General features: G+C 42.4%; 1 protein-coding gene across 3 annotated transcripts in view; it reads left to right on the forward strand.

Moving 5' to 3' along the window:
- Positions 1-15,404, forward strand: part of LOC122626671 (cAMP-dependent protein kinase type II regulatory subunit) — a 29,352-nt gene extending 13,948 nt beyond the window's left edge. For 2 of the 3 annotated variants that reach the window (XM_043807024.1, XM_043807026.1), the window contains exons 3-10: positions 5,720-5,940; positions 11,225-11,406; positions 11,646-11,746; positions 12,420-12,515; positions 12,650-12,797; positions 12,869-12,944; positions 13,355-13,540; positions 14,688-15,404. In XM_043807024.1, the coding sequence (XP_043662959.1) occupies positions 5,727-5,940; positions 11,225-11,406; positions 11,646-11,746; positions 12,420-12,515; positions 12,650-12,797; positions 12,869-12,944; positions 13,355-13,540; positions 14,688-14,818 (1,134 nt within the window). In that variant the 5' untranslated portion in view covers positions 5,720-5,726 and the 3' untranslated portion in view covers positions 14,819-15,404. Of the gene's footprint in view, positions 1-5,719; positions 5,941-11,224; positions 11,407-11,645; positions 11,747-12,419; positions 12,516-12,649; positions 12,798-12,868; positions 12,945-13,354; positions 13,541-14,071; positions 14,338-14,687 lie in introns of those variants that run through there. The other variant, XM_043807027.1, reaches the window with a different exon arrangement.
- Positions 15,405-16,103: the final 699 nt, after the last annotated feature.

Consider the following 16,103-nt stretch of genomic DNA (forward strand, 5'->3'; position numbering starts at 1 on the left):
CTCTTGTTTAAATTGTATTTTCTCTCTGTTAACATGTACACATAATTCCTGTAACAAAGGGCTTTGGAAAGGTGTGAGTCAGCAAACCGCATCCGCCCCCTTTCTTCCTGGCTTTTAACCAATTTTCCTCGCATTTTCCATCCGTTTAGAGAGCCTCCGTCATTACGCATACGACATGTGTTCTGCTGGGCGTTAATAAATCAATACCCAGACGTCGTATTTTGACAAACATTTTCAAGCTGATGACCTTTTTACTTTAACGTCAGAGAAAGAGACGGCACCTTGCACCCCCTGGGGCGTGTGGCAGAGAGGGAGAGAGGTAGGAGAGCAGCGACAGTTGCAGAAACAAATAAGAAATTCGCCATTAAAGTTGCGTGACGAAGTGAAATTTGCGTCAAATACTCGCGGGACTCCTTCTTCTTCTTGTCCTGAATAAACATATATACTCTACATACATACGTTCGTATACGCGGAGTCCTCCCACTTGGAGCAAACGACCCAAAAGTCTGAACCTCTCGTCATGTGGCGCATTTTGAGCTCAAGTGCCGGCGGCGCCCTGGAGTATGCCCTGAAATTGCTTTGATGTGGATGCGATACGTTGTTGTCAAAATACTAACATATAAATAACGTATATATTCATAGGGGGATGGGTGAAGCCGAGACCCCCGCCTGGGGCCCAAATGTCAACGGGAATTAAGTGCTCGCCGCCTTATTTTTCCGCATCTCGAGCTGCCACTTTGACGCATTGACCGGAAGAGGAAACCTTTTCCCGAGCTTGAAGATGGCAGAAAATTTGAATCGAGGTTCGAAAGATAAACATCGCTTTCAGGGCCACAGGAAAATATTAAAGCAACAGAGGACAGGTAGCATTGGGGAAATGCTTTCCGCAGCAAAGTGATTCTCATTTAATTGATGCTTCTGGGGTAAAATGAAACGCTGTTGCAAACTTCGGCTCAAACTTTTTAAAATTATGTTCGTAAAATTCCGAAGTGGGGAATCCTGGCAGGGCCAACTCTAAAATAGAATAATATTACACAGGAAATCTGTTCGGGAATGAAATTAAAGTTTGTAAAGCACAACAAAGTACAGCAGGCAACATCGTGCGTAAAACCTAATGAAACACAAATTAAACATTGTAAAATATGGATTTCAAGTTTAATGAAATCGTGTTTACCCTAAAATATTCAATCAGGATGCCATTTTCAGAGAATATTAAAAATTGTTTTCATATTAGCTGGCTGTTGTCATACAACCCAATTATGAAATAGTTAAGCTTAGATTTCATTAAAAGCTATGTTAAGGGGAAACATAATTACAATACCAAGTAAGGATACACAATAAAAGGAGTAATAAAACTTGCATGTCTGGAAAAAGCACAGCCAGAAGTACATGAAAATTGCTACCAAAAATCAATTAAAATTCAATTTCGGACTTTGTCTGAGAATTTTCCACAAATCCCGTCGCAATTTCAAGTTTTTCCCATTTTGACTATCAATTTCATTAGTTTCCTAACTGCATACTGTTCAGAATCATGAAATAATAATTGAGACTATGGCTGGCCCGTTCTTGGCAGACCCCCTGCATATGAATCTAAGGGGTGAAACAATAGGCAATGACACTGCACTTGAGCTGTGTCCTTGTTGGAAAATCCCTTTCTTGGAGGACCAAATTTTCTTCTGCCGTTCTGCCATTAAAACACTTAACCCAATTCGAATTCAATAGAGTGGGGAGGTCAAGTTGGGTTGGGTTGGCAGGGTCTTGGTCTGGGGCTGTGTCTGGGCTTGGATCTGGGTGAAACACTGTCAATGACACAGGCAGACCTCGATATGTGGTCATGGGACATGCATAATAATTAGGCTGCTCGAGGGCTTCTTTGTTTGAGGTCTTCCAACTGTTGAATACACGAACTGACCATCAAATTCGAGATGTGTCCATGTCGTTTGGCTAATTAGACGCACTCACATTGCTAGTGTGCCGTTCCTTAATGAAGTCATTTGGAGCAGACCTTGTGATTGCCGCCGCCGCTCGTGAACCCGAAAAAAGTCAAAACCCAAAACCCACGCACAGGTGTCCCATTTCTGAAATGTTGACGTAATTGGATAGGCCAAGTGACACAGAATTCCGACGAAGGATCCTGAAAAGAGGTCGGTTGGGCAAGCAAAACAACGCCATATGGATTTTGTGTCATCTGGCCTTTTGGGACCAGTAAATCCTCAAGGTTGTTCGGCTGCAATCTTACTATGGCTTATTAGCGCTGTTTTGTAATTTGATATTGAAGTGCTTTAAAAGTATATTACGTTGTTTAATGCTAACTCATATAGAAATTGGCCAGTTACTAACAATGTTTGTGATATTGGTAGTCAATAAACCAAATGGAACTTGAAGGAATCCGTACTCGTTTTAGCGACCTAATAAGATGCTCCATGTTTCGAAGCACCTAGCAAATATTCATGGTATTCAGAAATGTATGCCTTGATTCAGACCATTCATTATGAATGGAGAGCATAAACCCGATTCCAAATGTAAATGCAATTTTAAAGTTGGATTCAATTTCGTTGCCAGCACAAAACTCAATTTCGCAATTTTGTAAAAGCGCAAACATGCGGAGAAGAAGGGGCTAAAGGTCGGGCATCCAGAGGATACCCACCACCCACTGTGGGTGGCCATGGGTGACGATGGGTGGGCGCGGTTAGGTGCTTTCACCTTTCACCACCACCTGCAGCTGCAGCTACAGCTGCAGTAAAAATGACATTAAAATGGAAGTCATATGCACATGGTTAACTCGCCACGCATAACCAAGCGGGAGGGAGGGAGGAGCGGAGTGCTGGCAAAATTAGTTTGCCTTAATCCCATAAAGCGCTGCCACCGTTGACGATGGCCATAATGACCGTAATGATGATAATGATGATACTGATGATGCTGGCCAACGGATAGAGACGTGAACCGAACCGAACCGAAACTCGGGAAATTCCATTAGGGGAATGGGTATGCGAATGCGAATGCAAAACGCGAATATAAATGAACATTTTAATGGAAATGACAACATAAAACAGATGCAGCTAAAGTACGATTGAAATATAGATACCGCGCAAAATTCCATCAACTGTTTTTAGTGGAGAAAAAATGAACTTCCATTCCCGTTTGAATCGCTTATAGCCAATAATAAAGTTTCTTTTTATCGAACGTAATCGATAAAAGAAGGGGTTACACCGGAAGAAGAGTGTTTGCAATCGTTTTGCATTTGCATTCAAGCTTCAAAGTATTTCATTATGCTGGTATTTAATTATTCTACAAAACACCTTACTATTTGCACTGCACTTTTTGGCTTCTTTTTCTTTTTCCAGTGCGAAAAACGCAATCTGGTCAAATGTGATCATTCGATAAAAACCATAAAGACCTCTGCCCGTAATAAAGTGATTATCTTTATTTTTATATAATTTAATCAGCTTAACTCAGTTAAATTCGTGGAGTGCGCGTATTAAAGTCAGACTCAGCTGACTTCACCCATTTTACGAATGTGTAGATATTTATGTATGTATATATATATTCCGTCTATAACTGTCGGCGAAATGGTTGTGCATTTTTACCTTCCTTCACCGGCAGCTGCGGAAATTGTGAGGAAATGAAAATGGTTTAACTTTTCTTTCTTGTGTGCTCTCCGTTAACTTTTCTATTTTTTCCCATGCCCACAACCCACCGCACACCACACACCACCCACAGCCCATCACCCCGGACCCAAATCCTTGACTGCTGTGTAGAAAATAAGAAAAGCGAGGGACCGGTGGACATTTCATTCAGCCTCCTATTACTCGAGCCCAACTATTTATAGCTTCTCAGATGTCTGTGCAATTGCCGTTCGTGTGGTTGCAGTGCGTTGAGTGAACCACCTTGACCCACTCTAATTGCATTTGCACCGCCTAATGTCTAATGCTCTCAGCCGAACCAAGAGCAAATGAAATAAAAAAAGTGAAGCAAGTGAAAAAAACTGAGAAAAACAGTCAGTAGTCGGCTTTTGGCCAGGCCAATCAGTGGGGGCACTTAAACGCCCAATTGGCTATTGAGTCGAGATACATTTCAATTAAATTTTCATCGCAATCGAGCCTTGTTTGGTGGGCGGAGCAAACCTGTATTAGTTTTAAATATTTATGTGCTTCAACGCAGGCCGCAGGGCAAGTTGAATATTAATGAACCTAATTGAAAAAGTTCGGATGAAACAACAGCGAACAGAACAATAACCCAAAGTATTTTGCGCAGCCAGAAATTAATTTCCAAATTAGGGCGAATAAATGTTGCGGGCAGAAGTTGCAGAAAGCCTCCAGCAAATCATTCCACTCCTTAGGCCAAGTCTCAATACTCAATTTACATAATTACGCACATTTGGCGGAAACTTATAAATATTTATGCCGATGCTTAAAATTTACGTTGCTTGTTGGTTTTGTAGACGACAAAATGTAAAAGGGGGCGATTTCTAGGATAGAACCAGCAGGGTGGAAAAATAAGGTCTTCAATTTATTCCCAAGCAGGAAAGTGAGTTCACGTATAGGAAAGCTATACTGATATTTTAATATTCCACAAGTTGTTACTGGAATAATTATGTAAGTGGCTATGTGCAAGCAGGAAGACTTTCGTAACCTTTAATCAGCAGAAAGCCGTGTTTGTAACTGCTAAGACAATTGTGTTATAATCATTCGTTATAATCATTTGTTATCTATAATGAATCACATACAACACTAACCATTCAATAGATAGCCATATAGCCATATAGCCATATAGCACTTCGCTATCTGTTGCGACAGAATTTGTTCTATAAGCACGTTTTTAAATGCATCAGCAGTTGCGACCTCATGTAGCCTTTTTACTGCGAATCGCAAAGACAACACCATCGAAACCAATTTCTATAAAAATAAAGAAACCCAAGTGAAAAGTGAATTACTCGTAAATTATATTTGTCGCAGCTCGTTTTGGGCAGAGCAGAAATTTGACATGAATCTCACGTCTGTCGTTTCGCCGAACGACCCGTCCAAACCAAAATCTCAAATTGTGCAATGTTGAATCATGAGCAGAGTTCGGCTTGGGTTTGCTTGACTGATGGGTGGATGGGTATTATGGGTGTTATGGGTGCTGGTGACGACAAGCACGGCCATGATGGATCGGATCAGGTGGGTCGCCCGGTACCCGGTAATTGCCATCTAAATGAGCGACAGCCAGCAGGTGACCGTTGGCCGCAGGTCCAACACGGAATTCCATCCAATTCGGCATCTCCCCTTGAAACCCTGATGGATTCACACTTTTCGGGTGTCCCATTGCATTTGCAGTGAATTAAATGAGTGCGAGCATCGCCTTCAGTACTTTTCCATTCATTTCCCCGCAAATCAGTTGTACATGAAACTATGTTTGATTCAAGCTGATTACTACATGGATTTACTCGTTGTAGCAAAAGTTTTCCACGCACGTGGTTTGCAATAAGTATATAAAGCAAGGCGACAGGTTAATCATAACATGTTTTTGTTTTTAATTGTGGTAAATTGACAAACTGGACAGACTAAGATGTACATACATATATACATACAACAAATGGTTAAGCAGTATATTTATTGAGTTCAAAAGCAGTATATTTGGAAAACTAACAAGATCTGCCTATTCTAGTACTTACAAATTCTGATATTTTCATATTTTTGCTATAACTAAAACTATACGCAATCCATACTCTCTCTTGCAGCACAAACATGTCGAGCGATTCGAGTCGAAGGATCCAGGTGCCCGAGGAGCTGAAGGAGGTGCTGCTGCAGTTCTCGATCTCCTTCCTGGTGGAACAGCCTCCGGACGTGATCGATTACGCCGTGGAATACTTCACCAAACTGCAGTCGGAACGCCCAAGCGTCTCTCACACGGATCAAAGCACCGATGACCAGCTGAGCGTCAACTCACAGGATGCCGATGGTAAGTGGAGTTTTACTTTACTACAACAGCTTCTACGAACAGCTTCTCTAAGCTGCCGGAATCCGGTGTGTTTTTTGTATCTATTTCCATAGCAATTCGATTGCGTGTCCTGTCAACTTTTTCTTGGCTTAACTGCCAGCCCTAAGTCTGGTTCGTTTTGCATTTTCTGCTGCTGCGTGTTGCAAAATTCCTGCCGGGGAAAGTTGCACTTTTCTTTTTACTTTGCACTTACTTTTTCAGTACTCTTTTCCCAGTCTGTGCTCTATTTCCGCCATGCGACTTTCCGTGAACTGCTGCGTAGTTGATGCAAATCTCTGACGTCAGCGATGTCGGTTCGGTTCGACAAATAGACAATCTGCTGGTGTAATCCCCCCGACATTTCAGGCCAATTTTTTTGGCCGTGAATAGGTCGGGGAAATCAAGATTTATTCGGCTGGCAGACATTGAAAAGTTTTCTCTTGCATCAGATGAATTTCCCATCCTTTGGAGCTTTTCCCGCAGCACGTGTTCAGATAATTAGCCTGGGCCACGCATATGGCCATAAATCGTTGGGCTCCCGCCACGAGCATACAAAATAAGAAATTAAATAATGATGGTGATGAAGCTTTGCCCCTGATCGTCCTCCTGCTCCTGCTTCGGCTTCTGCTCCTCTGGATGGGCCTCCTCTGTCTGCGGGCTTTTGTTCACAGCTTCCTTTTGCGTGTTTATCTTCCGGTTAATCAAACACGCAGCCCTCGAGGGAGGAGGCGGACGCCATGTCGAGGGGGTGGATTGCTGGCCATGCGGACTGGGGCCAGATGAAATGGGGCTCACTGCTGCTGTCATTAAAAATCTATTAATTGTGCACACAGCAGACCGAAGAGCTGAGCCAACGTGCAGCTGTCAATCCTTTAGCTACTTCAATATTAGATCCACTCGCTGTCGTACTTTCCAAACGCCAGCTAGTTTGTGCCAGCTGAAGCGCTTTAACTTGGTTGAAGGACTGTGTTTTAGAGCTTATCACGAATATGCGAATATTTATTGGTCAAGAAGTAACTATTCTGTTGAAAATACTGTTCATGAACTACTACTTACTCAACTCAAAAGTTACACCACCAGATATCAAACCTCAAAGGTATTAAAGAAACTTGTGAAGTGACATTTTGCTCACATCTACAGTTTAGATGGTTTGTTGGAAATATATATTCTAAGACCAGTCAATTCGTTCGACAGTGCCTGCTAGAACCGCCAAACTTCCAGCAAATTCATTCCGGATTCAAAAGTATTATAGTTCTAGACCTTTGTCTCACTATTAACGTCTGGCTGCCATGGCCAACTTCATCCGCTTTGGGTGCCCAGTGAAGCCGGGGAAATTGCTTCCAGCTTCTGCCTCTACTGAAGCGAAAATGGCACGCAAATAGCCACTGGCCACGCCCACCGCCCACTTACCACGCTTTTCCGCCCTCTTGGGTTTTCCATCGATCGGAATCTGTATTTTTGTGCTTTGATGTCTATTCGTGGCCGGAAACCTTGCAGCACAGTTTCTGTTTAACTTTGGGCTTTAAACCTGCTGAGACATTCATATCGCGCATACGCCGTGTAGGCCTTTGTGGCTCAATAAGGTGTCTGAGTGTGTGTGTGTGTTTTGGCAGGTGGTCAAAGGTATGCGCTGAGCATGGAACATTTTATTAACACTCCTGTTGGCCACAGCGCCAAACCAAGGGAAAAAGCGGGAGCAACGAGTGGTTGGTCGGTCGCATGGCCAGGCGATGGGCAGGTCGAGGGTTATGTTCTGCAGGACTTGCTGGTCCACTGAAGCATACTGATGAACAGCTCAGCAGCCGCACACGCTTCATCGGGCACACAGGGCGCATGACACGCCCCGGGGGCGGTGGGGAATGCTCGAGGGGTGGAGGGCGTGGCCGGGTGGAGTGAGGAACATTTCAAAATTATTGACATGCCAGCAGCGTTTGTGGCAGGACTGTAGCCTGGATCGGGGGCACAGACTGAACGGAAATGCCATCTCTCTCCTCTCATCCATCCTGTTTGCTCTGCACCGGAGCGTCCTCCTGTTGCGCTTAATAATAATGTGTATATGAATGCTTATATGAAAGAGCTGAGGGAATGCTCATGTTAATCAAGACAAAGCAAAGTGCTGCTGCTATTTATAACGCAGCACGGAAAGAAATTAGATAGATGCCATTTTTGTATGAAACGGTATTAATATGTCCGATTGTTTGGCTCTAATATAAAATAATATTCATTTACTTTTCAGCAGCCTTATCCCTGTAATTAAGTGTTCCTTCCAGTACAGTTGATTCTCTTGTACGAACCCAACTGTTGTCCAACTCTGGGGACTTTTCTCTCAGTGCCTCGCCAACAAAGCGATAGACAGCTGGCCCACACCCACACACAGGGAGCTGTATAAATAGACGCCCGACTAACAGTGGACCGCTTGAGTGGCGTGTTGTGCTGCCTACTTACAGGCACTATTTCCGCCTTGGTTTGACGTTTGCCTGTCATCAGCGACTCCAGCGGACGTGGATGGCGATGTGGTTGGTGATGCGGCGATGTGGCGATGTGGCGATGCTGTGCCTCTTGTGGCACCATTGGCACTTTCAGTCGCTCGGAGGACGTCACAAGGATAGCACGCACATCCAAAACCGTCCTTCAGTCGGTTTGTCACTCAGTTGTTGAGCCCGTTTGCCAGTTGGCCAAGCATTCATTTATTCATTCTTTCATTCATTCAATAGTTTCATTCATTCATTCATTCCTGCTCACGTCGTCAGCGTCGGAAGTTGTCGTCCTATATAGAAATACGAGTATATATGTATCTCGCAGTCGTCCTCGTTGCTGTTGTTTCACTCCGCTAATGAAATTAATGCAGACAACTTTTTATTTGCCATCCTTAATTGAATTCCCCAGCTTATTTGACTGAGTGCATTTGTGTTTGTGGAGCAAGAAACGTACTTAATTGAAATACGAGTACTTTCGGTGCATCAATTACCAAATGATATTCAAAGTTTTGCCAGCGGGCTCAGTTGACATCTAAAATCTTTCAAAACTAAATATTTCCCGTAAGCAAAACTCTTTGCCTCAATTAGTTTTCGTTTCGACCAAAGCAAGGTTTAGCTTAATATACAATCTGATTTCACCTTGAATACGTAAAAAGAAGTTTTTATTTCATGATGTAGGGTTTCAGATGTGGTATTTCAAATAAGTTAATCAACTCTAGTACAGCGCAAAATAATTTTGTTTTTAAAAATTTTAAGGAACTTCTGAGAATATCGTTGTCTGTGCTCCAGTATGTGTTGGAATATAAATATAAGGGAATAAAAAATATACTGAGTTCATCATATTTGATCTTAGGATATTGACATAAATCGTCTTGTGATGGTCTCGAAATTACTGCGATTCAAAAATCTGAAAAATATTGCGCGCAGTTTTTACTAAATAGTTTCAAGTTGAAACATCAAATATCGCATAAGTAGGGAATCGCAAGATTATGTGATTGATAGACATTTGCAAATCTTCTAATTACCAGACTGTAAATCAAAAATCTCAACAGACCGTGCACATTAGGCTGCAATAAAACCCAGACCAGATCACGGAGGCAATTGCCATCCAAGATTTCGAACGTGGGCGTCTCTACTGCTCCTCACACAATGCAAACAGACGGCAGACAGACAGACAGACGAGGTGGATATATACTCGTATACATTCAGGGCTTGGATAAATACTTATCTGGAGGGGAAATGGACGTGCACTTGGCCCGTCTAGGTTCACACTTTTTGCGGCCTTGGGCGGGAGGGGAAACTTGAGGGAAATCCAGAATGCGTGCCTGGGAAACTGTTGCGTAATTGCATCATTAGGTTGACACTCTTAACTGGCAACTTGACACGACTGCGACGGAAAACTGCGGGCTGCAGTGCAAATATTTTCTGCCAATCCAAAACCAAATCCCAAACCAAATCCGAAACCGAAACCGAATCAGCAACAGATTTTGCTGTGCTGGAACACACAACACAGATACACGAACATTTCGACTGACTTGCTGAAGGCTTTGCCAAACATTCGAGTGCATAAATATTTATTACGCATACGCTGCGTGTGACGGGAAAGCCAAGCGCTCGGTGTTTGCGCTGGTTTTGTATGGTTTTTTTCCTCTTTTTTTGCGTCTACATACATCAGTCACCTTGGGTTACATATACTCGTACACCCATCACATTTTTATTTCTACTTATTTTTAAACGTGTTCATGCCTAACTGGTTTTTATTTTCGCGCTCGTTGCAACCGATTTGAAATTGTATCTAAATTCGGAAACACGCACAGAAAGCAGCAGCAGTGCAATTGAAAATGTCCACTCAGGTGTCTGGTAATTTATTGGCTGGTGAGTAGTGGCTTTGCTTTACTTTGCTTTGCTTTGCTTTGCTTGGCCAAAGCAAAAACCGAATTTCGTTGACCAAAAATACTGTGTGTAGACAAAACATGAGCACTTAAGGTGTTGTTGTGCTCGGTTTGAATGTATAATTACAGCAATTGATTTTGCGGTCATGTGAACCTGGGCAAACATTTAAATATCTGTAGCAGGCAGGGAAGCGATACGATCAGCCTTGATTGCCTCGCATGTTTGACAAATATTCTGTCAGCTGGACAATGCCTCACATTTGTGCTGTATGTGAAAGGCATTCTGCGAACTGTGGTCCATCTGGGATGGTCACACGAAAAAAAGTTCAAAGAGCTCACCAACCCATTTTATTTTTAATGGTAATTATGATGTTTTGAAGTGAAACACAATGAAAATCGGATTTAAATGGTTTTTGGTTTGAATAACAAACTAATAAATGTGCTATAATTCTATAAAGAAACATCAAAGCTATTTCGAATTCAATAGAATTTGTTTGTTCGAATGATAGTTAAACAAAAAAAGATCTATTTATTTGTGACACTTTAAGCGTAAATGCGTCTTTTCCGGTGTAAAAGCCTGAAGCTGAGTGAAAAATTTGTGCAGATGCTCCCAGACTTTGCCGTACATGGCTCCACATTCCATTGGATTATGCTGCCTGTCGTTGATATGCGAGCTCCTCTGCAGTTTCATTTGAATTGCAATTGTGGCGCAGCAGGAGATGTGCCAGACCAGCAGATTCCAGGCTGATGACAGTGCCCAGATAGCTGGGCATTATTTTGTCGGTCATTAAATGAATACGAGTACGTTGCTGTTCATGGGATTCACTTTAAGAGGCTCTCAATAGACCTATACCATATGTCTGATTTATGATTTTGCTTCGTTTCATTCTGATTCAGCGGAACCACCAGTGATGGCCAGCTCGCGCCGCAAATCAGTTTTCGCCGAGGCCTACGATCCGGAGGCGGATGACGACGATGATGGCGCCACCGCCGTCTTCCCCAAGACAGATGAGCAGCGCGCACGGCTGGTTGAGTCGGTGAAGAACGTCCTCCTCTTCCGATCCCTCGAGAAGGAGCAGGTTCGCAGCCACTACATAAATCATAAGTCTCTCGGGGGAGCTGGGAGAAGTGATGGGGATGGGGATGGGGAAGGCATAGGGGAGGAGAAAGGAGCAGGCATACACGCATCAGTGTTTAACCCGAATAAGTGTCTGCCTGCGGTTTTCCTTTTACGGGGATTATCCCCCATCAGGCAGGCTTCCCTTGGCTCCCCAAATAGACCCACACCATGCCCCTTGTAACTGATTTGTTTTCGCAGATGAACCAAGTCCTGGATGCCATGTTCGAGCGGAAGGTTCAGCCGGGTGACTTCATCATCCGCCAGGGTGACGACGGCGATAACTTTTATGTTATTGAATCGTAAGTAAAACAAAACAAATTTCAATCAAACTCCATGAATAATGCACATTTTCTGTTTGCCAAAAGTTAACTTAAAGTTGTGGTAACTTTTCATGATTTTGTTTGGGCTGCCTCAAGCTTGGCATCGATATGGAAGTACTTCTCTAAAATCATTACAACCTTTGAAGAAGGAGGAAAAGCATTAAAAAATATGTAGTGTAGTGAGCTTAGCGTAAAAAGAAAGACCACGTTTCCATGAAAATATTTGTAGGTGAAAAGTTATTAATGAAATATGGAATTTTATGGTATTCATATGGTATTCATATTAAATAAGGCAGATGTTTGTGTAATTTAGTAGTCATTACTGCCGCAGATATGAACTACAGCACAGTACATCATAAACCGCAATCGAGAAAATGTTCCATATATATGGAAGCGAATTAACCATTTTAGAATGAACTCAAAGAACTATAACCGCAATACTACTCATGCGGGCAAGAGAAGCTCATTCATTTGCGTGAGGCTTAATTAATTCGTGTTTGAATGGGAATTAGTATTTGATATGGCAATTAATGAGTACTTGCATATTGATGAGCACACACACGCACCGCATCAATTATAAATTGCATTCAATTAAAGTGGATTTTTCGTGCTTTTCTGATCTCGTAACCCCCGCATTTTCCCCTCTCCGCAGTGGCGTCTACAAAGTCTATATTAATGACAAGCACATTAACACCTACAATCACACTGGACTCTTCGGTGAATTAGCGCTGCTCTACAATATGCCCAGGTATGTGCGACCCTCGTATTTGATCGATTCATTTACTCTAATTTTCCGCGCTGTCTGAGCCACAATTACAATGTGCTAATGGCTGTATACATATATATATAGACGTGTTTCTAATTTTGAACTTAAATATCTAGAGCGGCCACCGTGCAGGCGGAAACCAGTGGTCTACTTTGGGCCATGGATCGCCAGACCTTCCGCCGCATCCTCTTGAAGTCGGCCTTCAGGAAGCGGAAAATGTACGAGGAGCTGTTGAACAGCGTGCCCATGCTGAAGGCCTTGCAGGTGAGTCCCTACACTCCCATTGCTCCCTTAATCGATACCATGTATCCACACACGCCTCTCTTGTGCTCCAGAACTACGAACGCATGAATCTGGCGGATGCCTTGGTTTCGAAGAGCTACGACAATGGCGAACGCATCATCAAACAGGGTAAGTGAATGGCAGTTGGGGGAAGAACTCCCTGAGGTGAATCAACGTGCAATCTTTGTTTCATTTCACTGTGGGGTTTCCAAGGAATAAAAGGATCTAGTGTGTGGCATTGCTATTTTTCTATAAAATAACTCTTCTTCAATTAAACCATAGAAATTGTGATAAAAGCCAATGAACTTAAGGGAAAACACTTAAATTTAAAAGTTAATCTTCTGTATAAATGGTAATTTTTTTATTTATTGTTTGAAGCTTATTGTTTCAAATACAATTACTTAAATATAAGTATATAATCATCACTTAGAACTGCTGAGATTCTTTTACTGCCGTTTGTCGACCTTAACCAAAAAAGATTTTTTTCGATTTCCTTTTGGATATCTTCTAATAGCAGCGATTTTTCGCCCTATTCCCAGGTGACGCCGCCGACGGCATGTACTTCATCGAGGAGGGAACGGTGTCCGTGCGCATGGACCAGGACGACGCCGAGGTGGAGATCTCGCAGCTGGGAAAGGGACAGTACTTCGGCGAGCTGGCGCTGGTGACACATCGACCCCGGGCAGCATCCGTCTACGCCACGGGCGGCGTCGTCAAGCTAGCATGTGAGTGTCCTGGCCGGCGGAATGGCTACACGGAAAGCGTTTCAGTCGATCCCCCGCTTGACCTAATCCCTAATGCTTTTGTTTATTTGTTTTTGTTCTTTGTCCTGTCCACGCCCCACGCCCCACGGCCCATGCCCACGCCCAATCCCTTGTATGTTTTGTGCACTGTGTGTAGTCCTGGATGTTATTTGCTTCGAACGCCTCATGGGGAAGTGTAGTGGGGGTATTCAGCGTAGCATTAGTGGGTATCGCTATCTGGAACAGGATCTTCGCGAATATTTCGGCAACTTGCCGCTTAATTAGCTCTATAGTTGTAGAAGTAGTAGTAGTAGCTACAATCCCATTTTCATGACCCTAATTCACTAGGCTTAAATACAAATTGAATTCGGTCTAAAAGGTGTAGCCTTTAATATTGTGAAATGTACTTTGATGAGCAGGGAAACTTTTCCTTAAAGTGCTTAGCAATAAGGTCATGAAAATGGGTCCTTAAACTCCAAAATATACTTGACTTTAATTCTAAGCTCCGTCCAGTCCTAGACACAGAGGCCTTTGAGCGCATCATGGGCTTCCTGACCGATGTACTGAAGCGCAATATAGTGATCTATGAGCAAATGTTCACCGACATGGCCCGTCGAAATACGAATTTGTGAAGCAACCAGTTTGGAGTGTTTCACTGTTTTATTTTTTGTAGTTTATTTATATCCAAAATTCGCAAATGTACCATAAAATATTTCTAATCTACAAAGCTATTCAAAATTTAAGAAGTTAAATAAAGTACAGTTTTGTTCCGACACACACGCACAAGAGTACATGCTAAAGGGCTGTCCCCACCAACTTAGTTTCAACTAAACCCACAGCACTATGAAATTTGAATGTCTGAAGCTGACACAGGCACTAAAGGTTGATGGATCGGTAAGAGATGCAGAAGGAAATGCAGATGATGTAGTGGGGCCTGCGGTGATCAAGAATTGAGTTATAATGGTTACCCATTCAATTTGGTGTGGTGTGTGCTAATACGTTCTTTAATAAGTACTACTAAACAGCCAGTTCCCAAGAAATCCCAATTCCCCAGCATGCACTAAGTGTTTCGGAAGCGTTTTACAAAGTTGATCTGAACTAATGATTATACCGCTTTCCCATCATCTAGTCCTCGATGTCAAGGCCTTTGAGCGTTTGCTGGGTCCCTGCATGGATATTATGAAGCGCAACATTGACGACTACGAGTCGCAGTTGGTGAAGATATTCGGCAGCAAAAACAATATCACCGATACACGATAAAAAGTCTGAACAACCAACCAACCAAGCAACCAACCACAACAGCCACAACAACCACCATCAACAGCTACAACACACAGCAACTGAAACCGAAAGGTCACTGGCAGGCTTCCTAGGATTTTATTTTGTAACCATGTTTCTTTAAAATTGAGCAACTCTACGGACAGCATATTAGAGCAGATCACAACCCACAGCAATGCACAAATACCAAACAAAACACAAGGACACAAAATCATGTAAACCTAATCATGAATATTTGATAATTGAAATTAATCTATAATACTACGATAATAATGATTATGATGATGATGATGATGATGATAGTGTTGATCATGTTGGGGAGAAGCTTCGCCATGTTTCTAATCCAAAACAGAGAAGCAAGCAAGCGAGTTAAGAATTGTATTGTATGTATTTAGCAATTGTAATTTGTAATGTATTTAATTGGGCAAAACTGAATTCAAATGCAATCAGCAAAGAGAAACAACAAACGATTGGCTCAACGGAAATGTTAAAAATACTAATTTAAGTTTTGTTTATTCATAACTTTTTGTTATCCATTGATTTATTCATAATTTAGAAAATAACGCAATCACTTGTTTCATTGGCTGCTAGTTACTGATAAGCGAAAAGTAAGCAAAATATATCAAATAAGAGCAAATAAGAGCAAATAGAACACCCACACACATCAGCTAAGAGTTTCCCCACATCTATCGGGAGATACTTACCCATGAATCGAGAAGTATTCGCCCGGGGAACCCCAAACCAACAACCAATTAATGTTTGTGTGTATGTACTAGTCTATACAAGAAGAAGCTGGCTACAGAAGGCGATTCGGCCATCAGAGAGTAGGGAAGATATCAAATTTGCAGGTCCCCGAGATGAAGGCTTTCCACTTCCTAAAGCGATCTCACTGTAGGCACACGAGGATGTTATTGTTATTCAGTTCTCGGAGCGGAACGAAAAGAAAACAAATAAGTAATGCTAAAGGCACAATCAATATGTTGCATGGGATCAACTTAGAAAACTTTGAGAAAAACTAGCGAAAAATACGAAATTTAGCAGAGAACGCGGGGGGAGAACGGAAAAATGGGATGAACCAGGGGATAATTGCTTAGACCGCTTTCAATACGAGTATATCCAAATATTTAATCCTTTATTTTCGGGCCGTGGCGAAAACGAATCAAAGCAATATCGATGGCCTGGATTATGTGTACTTAGTATGTCCCTGTTTTTGTTGCTGTTCAATACCTAAACCTATACCTATACTTATACCTACATATATCTCTAT

Source organism: Drosophila teissieri, chromosome 2L (genome assembly GCF_016746235.2).
Source record: "Drosophila teissieri strain GT53w chromosome 2L, Prin_Dtei_1.1, whole genome shotgun sequence".
NCBI classification, from domain to species: domain Eukaryota; kingdom Metazoa; phylum Arthropoda; class Insecta; order Diptera; family Drosophilidae; genus Drosophila; species Drosophila teissieri.